Source organism: Engraulis encrasicolus, chromosome 4, assembly GCF_034702125.1.
Source record: "Engraulis encrasicolus isolate BLACKSEA-1 chromosome 4, IST_EnEncr_1.0, whole genome shotgun sequence".
Taxonomy (NCBI): domain Eukaryota; kingdom Metazoa; phylum Chordata; class Actinopteri; order Clupeiformes; family Engraulidae; genus Engraulis; species Engraulis encrasicolus.
This window is the reverse complement of record NC_085860.1, coordinates 32,688,951-32,698,950: the sequence shown is the minus strand read 5'-3', so window position 1 is coordinate 32,698,950 and position 10,000 is coordinate 32,688,951. Positions and strand designations below refer to the sequence as shown.

General features: G+C 45.1%; 2 protein-coding genes across 2 annotated transcripts in view; one reads left to right on the top strand and one right to left on the bottom strand.

The window, feature by feature from the left end:
- LOC134447656 (pepsin B-like) overlaps positions 1-8,120 on the bottom strand; it is an 8,499-nt gene extending 379 nt beyond the window's left edge. Inside the window, exons 1-8 of the mRNA XM_063197227.1 lie at positions 8,012-8,120; positions 6,963-7,107; positions 6,342-6,459; positions 5,817-5,941; positions 2,715-2,905; positions 2,174-2,287; positions 1,101-1,245; positions 250-348 (exon numbers count right to left, since the gene is read on the bottom strand). Of these exons, the coding sequence (XP_063053297.1) occupies positions 250-348; positions 1,101-1,245; positions 2,174-2,287; positions 2,715-2,905; positions 5,817-5,941; positions 6,342-6,459; positions 6,963-7,107; positions 8,012-8,064 (990 nt within the window). The 5' untranslated portion in view covers positions 8,065-8,120. The remainder of the gene's footprint in view (positions 1-249; positions 349-1,100; positions 1,246-2,173; positions 2,288-2,714; positions 2,906-5,816; positions 5,942-6,341; positions 6,460-6,962; positions 7,108-8,011) is intronic.
- mapk8ip2 (mitogen-activated protein kinase 8 interacting protein 2) overlaps positions 1-10,000 on the top strand; it is a 73,308-nt gene that overhangs the window by 14,931 nt on the left and 48,377 nt on the right. The window lies entirely within an intron of this gene.

The following is a 10,000-nucleotide window of genomic DNA, read 5'->3' as shown; positions in this document are numbered from 1 at the left end:
CACACACACGTACACAAACACACATGCATGCACGCACACACACACACACACACACACACACACACACACACACACACACACACACACACACACACACACACACACACACACACACACACACACACACACGCACACACACGCACACACACATTTGATTACTTACTTAATATGCCTGTTATTCTTGGAAACATATATTGGTACGCACACACAGAAAGACAGACCCATAGAGTAGACACATAGAGTACTCACAGTATCAACGTATGCAGAAGGAGGAACAGGGAAGGGGGTCCCTCCGATGATGAAGGCGATGGTGGGGAGACTGCTGACTGCATAACAGGGCACATAGAACTGGTGGAGAGCAGACACGCGCGCACACACACGCACGCACGCACGCACGCGCATACGCACACACGCACGGCAGGCACGCACACACACACACAAACACACATGCTCACACAAACACACATGCACACGCACACACACCCACACACACACCCACACGTGCACACACACACACACACACACACACACACACACACTCACACACACACACACACACACACACACACACACACACACACACACACACACACACACACACACACACACACACACACACACACACACACACACACACACACACACACACACAGAGTGATGATGACAGTCAGACAAACAAATGGATACAGAACAGGAAAATGTTCAGAAAGAGCAGCCCGAGAGATTATGAGAGATTACAGATTAAAGAGTTACAGAGAATTTACCTGAAATAATCAGGCAGACAGAAAAGTGGGCACAGACATACCCAGCAATAGACAGAGAGACACAAAAAATCAACACAGAGACCGGTGAACTTAGAAATGTACAGACAGACTCTAGGCACAGAATATAGAGAACTAGTAACAGTAAACATAGAAATGGATGGACAGATGAGAAGAATAAAATAGGCAGACAGATGGACAGGACTGGACACAGACTGGACAGGACAATCAGACAGCCAGACAGACACAGAGACAGACAGACAGGCTGATAGACAGACGAACAGCTAGCCAGTCAGACAGACAGTCAGCAGGTAGACGTGGCCATGGGGAGCAGGTCACCTGTCCGTTGTCCTGCTGTGCCCTGATGGCCTGCATGAGGGTGTAGAAGGGCTGGGCGGGCATGGTGATGGTGGGGGTGCCCGTGTCCACCATGGTGGGGCAGCCGTACTGGCACCAGCCGGTCTCCTGGCCGTTAATCTGCAAACTGAGCAGTGCCACCACAGAAGAGAGGTCACGTCACATCGCCTTATTGTTCCAATTTATTAATAAGTTTAATGACTTATTAGTAATTAGTTCTGAACTATTAAGTATTAGTTCTGATTTTTTAACATTTTATTATACTATTATTATTATCATTATTATTATTATTATTATTATTATTATTATTATTACTATTATTATTATATTCCAGAAAGTCACTGAAACATGGTAAAGTAAGGTTCACATTGACATCACATGACATTTGTCCACTGTAGAAATATCTACTCAACGATCTTATCTCATATCTTTCAACGATCCTCTTTCCTTTTTTTATCCATACATTATCCCTCTAAACCACAGGGCTGAGGATGCAGTAGAGGGACTGCACCATAACAGGAGGGGTTGTAACAGGACCATGATGAACAGCAGTGATTGCTGCAGTAGCAGTCTGCGGTTCCTTCTTTACCATGGCTGAAGGGGATGGGCTTAAATTGTAAAGGAGAAGTCCGCTTGAAGGGACTGCAGTTGTTTACACCCTCTAAGGGCTTGGGCTGTTAGAGCTGACAGTAGCATTTCTAGGATACCGTAAAAAAAAGTCGTACATACTATGACAAAAATGGTCATTTGTTACTTAAGACTGTGGTATTGCCATAGCGATGTATTTATGATGTAGTTTAGTTTTGTCAGCAAATAGTGACAAGGCCCATTGATTGGCCCTTATGCATGAAGAGGCTACTGCTGTTAACCCTTTAGTGTTGTCTTCTGATGAATGTGGTTATGCCTCTGCCTGCTGAGGGGGCTTGAGTCATACTGCTCCCCTGTCCTACAGACGAACTGGATGTCCGTCTGTAGATCCCAAATCCCCCACCCCTTTCCTGGGCCCGGGACAACTGGCCCCTTTGCACCCCCTGTGGCCAGAGTGTTGCTCTTACCCTTGAGTGTTGATCTGCCACCAGTTCTCCACGGTGACGGGGGTCCAGGAGATGGGGCTGCGCACCTTACTGTAGTCCACCTCTCCAAAGGCAATCTCACTACCAGCCCCGCTGCTGTATACAGTAGACACACACACACACACACACACACGCGCACACACACACACACGCACGCACGCACGCACGCACGCACGCACGCACGCACGCGCGCGCACGCACGCACGCACACACTCACACACACACGCACGCACGCACGCACGCACGCACGCACGCACGCACGCACGCATGCACGCACGCACGCACGCACACACACACACACACACACACACACACACACACACACACACACACACACACAAACAGTGTGTGTGTGTGTGTGTGTGTGTGTGAGAGAGAGAGAGAGAGAGAGAGAGATTTTTTGTGTGTGTTTTGTCAGTTAAAAGGCCACATAGTCGTAGGAGAGCGAGTTGTCCTGAATCATTGTGTGTGTGTGTGTGTGTGTGTGTGTGTGTGTGTGTGTGTGTGTGTGATATGGGTCTACCTGGACAGGTAAAAGGCCACACAGTCGTAGGAGAGCAGGTTCTCCTGCATCATGGTGTCCATGAAGGTGGGCTGTCCTTTGGCCGAGTTGCGGGGGTAGCCCAGACCCACGATGCCCGCGAAGGGGGCGGGCTGTGTGCCCAGGGTGGCACTCAGACCGATCATCTGGTCGCTAACGCTGATGTCCCCCACCTGGTGGCAAGAGCAATTATTGGCAACACTTAACTTGATGCCCGCGTCATACGTATCAAATAACAGTGTCATAAAAGTTTTGTAATGCAGTCATACATGTGTCATAAACATTATGTCATAACATTTTAGGACTCTGTCATTAAGTTACATTTGGTTTTGGTAAAGACAGCCCTAACAATGTACTTCACATGATCATGTGAAATGTTTATGACATCGACATCATGTTTATGACTCGTTCATGACTCGTTCATGACTGTGTCATTTTTTTAAAGAAAGAAAAAGCTAACCCTACTTTGCATCTGCACATCTTGCGTACTTCCTGTGCACTTCGTATCTGCTAGTGATGTTGCCTATATTATGTCCTCGATTGAAAGACGCTTTGGTTAAAAAGCGTCTGCCAAATGCAATGTAATGTAATGTTATGACACTGTTATATCATGTACGTATGACGCCAGCGTCAAGTTAAGTGCAACCCAATTGTTTTTCTCATTCAGAATTATTTTTTTTGCTGTGAGAATTTAATACTATTCTATTTGGTATTATTCTCTAAGTGTTAACACATTGAGTACCGACGACGTAATAATGCGTTTTTCACGCCCATGCGTTCTATACCAAAACGTAAAAATACGTTTTTGCATTTAAATATCATATTTTGAATCTACACCCTTCAATGGACAATATATGTGATTTTGGTAGCTCTGTGATGGACATAAATGACAACATTTGCAGTCAAAAGTTGTTTGATTGTTATGATGTTTGAGTGTTATGATTTGGATATTTTAATTTAACTTACCAAGATGTCTGGATGCCAACCCATGTCGCCTACCGTAGACTATCTGTAATAGGCTCCTAATGATCGCGCTGCCTGCATTGATTTCCCTAGTACGGTCACTGTAGCATGTGTTGTCTCTGACTTCACGCAGACTTCACAGAGACCATTATATCGTGCCCGGAGTATCTTGAACTTTCTGGACTTGCTAGACCTTTACCAGATCCTTGGATCCAAATGGCACCCGAGATGTGATTGGAGTAATGCGCTCCGATTTGGACGTTTGATCGCCAAAAAGATAAGTTTCTGTGTCTTCCTGTATGTGAGAAGCCAGGGGAGGTAGATGGACACTCCTAACTGAGATCGCTCCCGGACGTGTAGTCCACTAGCTCCGTTATATGGCGGTGGGATCGATAGTCTGGCTAGTGGGAGCGAGCCGACCAGGGAGCGTCCTGCGTTGGGAGCGACAATCAGGGAATCGAAGCCAGAAGCTAGCATGGCTACATATCATATGGATCGGATGGGCTAGGCCACATCTAAGCATCATATCATTTGGATTTGTTGTCAATGTTGGGCTATTATTTCGGGAGTCATCGGGAGCTATTTTAGCAAATGTCTCACCCTCTGCATGTGTGCAAAGAGTTTGTGTTCTGTCCACGTGAAAAACGGGGACTTCAAAGGGCATCGATTGCCGGTGTCGTAGTGTGACAGAGCAGGAGGTGTGCTGCCGTATTCGTGAATCGTGCTATGTTGTTGTTTCTCTGGTATGATCGGTAGCGTGTATTGTGTCTGACTTCACGCAATAGGTAAACACAGAGACCATTGTATATCGTGCCAGGAGTATCTTGAACTTTCTGGGCTTGCTACCTTTACCAGATCCTTGGATCAAAATGGCACCCGAATTGTAATTGGAGTAATGCGCTCCGATTTGGAAGTTTGATCGCCAACCAGATAAGTTTATTTGATTATTCACCCCCATGTTGAACTGTCTTCTTGTATGTGAAAAGCCAGAAGCTAGCATAGATGGCTACATATGGATCGGATGGGCTACATCTAAGCATCATATCATTGGGATTTGTTGTCAATGTTGGGCTATTATTTCGGGAGTCATTGGGAACTATTTTAGCAAATGTCCGACCTTCTGCATGTGTGCAAAGAGTTTGTGTTCAGTCTGTGTGAAAAACGTGGATTTCGAAGGGCTTTGATTGCCGGTGTCGTAGTGGTATAGAGCAGGAGGTGTGTCTTGACGAGCAGGAAGATGCGTGTCAGAGCTAACCTTGCACCAAATTGTGATTAAAACCAACTCGTCCCCTTTCAAACTCGTCACATTCTGAAGAAGCGCACCCTTCACAAAAACCTCAATATCTCCGATTGTAGCTGAATTCCATGGATACCCGCTTCGGTTTAGCGTGGGTTTACTCGGCAATAAAAGCTCGTAGAGACACACCGTTTTCACCTACTAAGAGGGCAGCGTCTCCACTTTCAAACGAGTCATAACATATTTCAGTGGCCCTATCACATAATACGCTGTGAGTCTACAAAAAACGTCAAAAAAGGGCTTAGAACACTGGTATTCTACGACATAATTCCGTGAGCACCGCCGGTATTCAATGTGTTAAGTGTAAAGAACACTGCAAATTTGAACCTACTGTACATTGAGACAGGTGAGAGAGCAGGCCATGCAGCACAAAAAAGTAAAAAATAGGAATCATCATTGCAGCTAGACACAGACTTCTGGTGTGTGCGTGCGTGCACGCGAGAGAGAGAGAGAGAGAGAGAGAGAGAGAGAGAGAGAGAGAGAGAGAGAGAGAGAGAGAGAGAGAGAGAGAGAGAGAGAGAGAGAGAGAGAGAGAGAGAGAGAGAGATGAGTTCTGGTGTCGGATGTCAGACCTGAACAGCATTTTCCCACACCGGTGGTGACAGTGTGGAAATTGAAAGTGCTGATGATATGTATTGGGTTTAGATATACAGTATAACACTGCAACAATGAGCACTGCATGCGTTTACAGTATATGTTGTGTGTGTGTATGCGTATGTAAGGGTTTCATTCGGCCTGAAATGTCTTCTGCAGCTGTGGTTTTGATGAGAGCTGTGTTCATATTGATTGTTTTGAGAGTGTATTTATCTGTACTGAAGTCGTACTGAGACTGTGTCGTAGCCCAGATTTGCGGTCATTCCACCGGCGCCATACTGGAGCTTGAACGTCTGTCTGGGATTGGTCCAACGGAAGCTGGAGGATGACTGGGGGTTAAACTTCTGGTGGGCATCTATTAACAACACACATGGCAGACACACAACTAGACATGCATGCACACAAACAAATATGGTTGTATTTTTGTGTCTGGCTTTGTAATGCTGAAGAAGTAGTTCGTCTTGCTATAAGCTGCCAGGCCATACTTTTTTCAATGAGACAATGCACATACACACTCGCACGCACACGCATGCACACACACACACGCATGCATGCACAAACACACACACGCGCGCACACACACACACACACACACACACACACACACACACACACACACACACACACACACACACACACACACACACACACACACACACACACACACACACACACACACACACACACACAATGGCTACATGGCTCATAGCACAGCAGCAGAAACATGCTGTACAGTGGGTGAAATCAGGGCTTACTGCAGGCTTGAGAGTTGCAGTAGACCGAGTCAATCCAGAGGTTGGAGGAACCGGTGTCAAAGAGCACAGGGACAGACTGGGGAGGTGTCCCCACGCTGATCGCACCGTAGTAGAAGCCCTAGGAGAGGGTGGAGGGACAGAGGTAAGAAAGGATATTCATAGAATATGAAGAATATGAAGAGTGCTGTGTCACAATGACAATGGGAGTTGGAGTTTCCCAATGGGCTTTCACTTTCTTTCACTTTTCACTAGAATCAGAATTTATAGAATCAGAATCAGATTCCACTGCTGTGATAGAAACCTAGACTGCTGTGTTGTGCAGAGATCAAACTAAGTCAAAGAGAGGTTATAACACTAGAGGTTTTACAGAGTGATGAAAGGGATAAAATGACCTTGAAGTTGAAGGTGTCAAAGGAGACATCTTAGGTCTAGGACATCAAAACTTTTCATGACAGATGCAAGAGTGAATATGACCAGTCGTTAGGTTATCAATGGTGAAATGTTTCACAAGGGTGTTTGGTGTTTTGTTCTTTTGCATTGTGTATTCTAGGCCCAGAGTAGTGTGTGAGGACTTGGGAGTTTTTTGCGGAAGGCTGTTTGTGATATAGTAGATAGATATACCTGGAAGATGAGGTCCTCCACAGTGGCTCCGGAGGCTGCCTGCACCTCAGGAGAGGCGAACTTGAGGCCGGGGTCGACATAGGGCAGCTCTACCCCCTTCTCCCTCATGGCCACCCTCATGGACTTCCCCCTCATCAGGGGCACCCTGGGGGGTGGGTTAGCACAGGAAGGTCACGTTCAAGACTAGAGATGCACCGGATCTTGATTTTTAGGATCCTGCCGGATACCGGATCCACTGCTTAAGATCCTGCCGGATCCGGAACCGGATACCGGATCCTACGAAAGGGTTGAAACATATAGTCTACTCGCACACGTGGGCCCTTTTTATTATTTTGGCTCAAACTATATTTTAGACTCATTGGCTTATTTCCACACTGCCTGCAACGGCCGCTTCCAAAGGGCTTTCACTCCATGCAGTGATTGGGGTTGTGAAAGACTGACTTGAAAGCCTAGGCTAGAGATGCACCAGACCCTGATTTTTAGGTAACATGCCGGATACCGGATCCACTGCATAAGATCCTACCGGACCCGGATCCTGTGAAAAACCCTATTATACTGCCGGATCCGGAACCGGAACCGGATCCGGTGCATCTCTATTCAAGACACATGACACGTTTAATTAAACAGAAACAAGGTTTGCGGAAAGTAATACTATGAGGACTACTGCAAGTTGTTCTTCACGTGAAATGGTTGAGGAATATGTATAAGAATTTTGTAATATTGGTGTGCCTTTACCGTAAAATCAGCAATGACCTAAGTATCTAACAAAATTAACTTTCACTTATCAACACTGCACAACCAGCACCTATCGTCAGGATTAAAAACAATGACAAAACTCCTGGACATTTTTGTGTTTTTTCCCCCCAAAAAGTTGCTGAGTCAGCAGGCTATTTTAAGAAGTACGCAGCCTGACATGGAGGAGGCAGGTGAAATTGCAGACGACAACACTACACATAGCCTAAAAGGGCCAATGTCAGCAGAGAGTTCATCATAAACAACTAAATAGGAGAAGAGAATACATTTTGAGGAACCAATACGACGACACTTACTTGAAGGCCTCAGAGGCGATGGCCAGAGCAAGGACGATGATCAGGCTCTTCATGGTGACTGCTGGCAGGCTGGTCCTGTACAACCGTCTGCTGCTCTGCCCAGACCTCAGGCTCTGATATATCAAGCCCAAAACAGCCCCCAGACACCCCACCATTCACAGAGAGCCTTCTAATCTGGATTTGTGCTCTTACACTTTTGTGTGCGCACCAAATTTGTGCTTATGCATAATTTTCCAATCAGTTACCTGTGTGGTTTAGTGTGTGCGTGTGTGTGTGTGTGTGTGTGTGTGTGTGTGTGTGTGTGTGTGTGTGTGTGTGTGTGTGTGTGTGTGTGTGTGTGTGTGTGTGTGTGTGTGTGTGTGTGTGTGTGTGTGTGTGTGCGTGCGTGCGTGCGTGCGTGCGTGCGTGCGTGCGTGAGTGTGTGCACTTTCCATTCAAAGGTGTTGGGGAAGTTTTGTGTATACGTAGATAATATCATAGTAGGCTGGTGCAGTCACACTCCATTTCACATCAGACCAACTTCATCAGAACTGATAATGGAGTTTAACCACTGATGTAGTCTGATAAACTGGGCACACGAAAGTCACGAAGCACAACTGTGAGCCTGATACAAAATCTTTTGTACATAATGTGTAATTGAAATGAAGCAGAACGGAAATGAATTCTAGAGGCCAAGGTCACTAGAAAGTCATCATAGAATTGTGTTCAACATGAAATGCAGAGATTACTTGCTTCCTTATCTTTTTTGCAACTACAAATGTCTATTTCTGGAAATTCAAAATGGAGGACAATGGAGAAGATCCCCCTTTTCATGAAAATGCAATTTTCCGTCATAATAAATACTTAGAATTTGATGGTGGTGGTCAGTATTCATGAAAAAGGTAACATCAATTCATGAAAAAGGTAGCATGAATTCTGGAAATAAACTACAAAAAATATTACACAGTGCACTTTTAAAAACTGATTGCTGACCAACCTTTGTTGAACAACAAATTCCCATTTGGTTGGCTATGTGTTTTTTGAGATGGCTTGATTGATTATATAACTATCTTAATGTGAAAACAATAATGACGGACTGAGTCAATCATGACCCCAAGATTTGTAATGGAGTCTGTAAGTAGGCCTACACCATTATTATTCTGCACTATCCTATCTGCCCAGCGCACCACGCAAGGCTGCACGATCTGCTCTGCACATGTGAGATACAATTTGTGGAGCATTGTCGCCCTTCATTTCGCTAAAAGCTGATCTGTAAGTGTTGTTTCGCTAAAATCCCATCTGTAAGATTTGGTTTTTAATTCAGGTAGTCGAGGCTACCTGGCATTTTTTGTGGTTTATTGATACACCACATAGTGTTATGTAGTATGTGGGAAATCATACACATGAACATGAACATAAACCCTTAACCCTCACTGTGTGAGATTTTTAGTTGTTTATTTCCGGAATTCGTGCTACCCATTCACTAATGTTAGCTTTTTCATGAATACTTACCACCACCATCAAATTCTAAGTATTCATTATGACTGAAAAAGCTGCACTTCTCATACATGAAAAGGGAGATATTCTCCATGGTCCGCCATTTTGAATTTCCAGAAATAGCCATTTTTAGCTGCAAAAATGACTGTACTTGGGCCATACAAGAAAATATTAGTTTATTACTTCGTAAACTTTCATGTAAAGATCACATTTGGCAATAGGCAGCCCAGTTTCAATGAGCAGCATAGTTGAAGTACCTTTTTTGACCATTTCCTGCACAGTGTACCTTTAAGTAAGCTTTTACCTGATTGATCAGGGGCAGGACTGCTGACAGCTTTTGCCGGGCCTGTGACAAAATCATCAGAGCGACCCCTACCCCCCTAAATACATACAGTAAAATGTAATGAGGTCCCAATTCTGGGGCCCCTTTCTCCTTGGCACTGTGACAACTGATTCCTTCACACCTCCTTCACACTTTTCTGGTCAGGTTGATCTGTAATTCTCTACAATAAG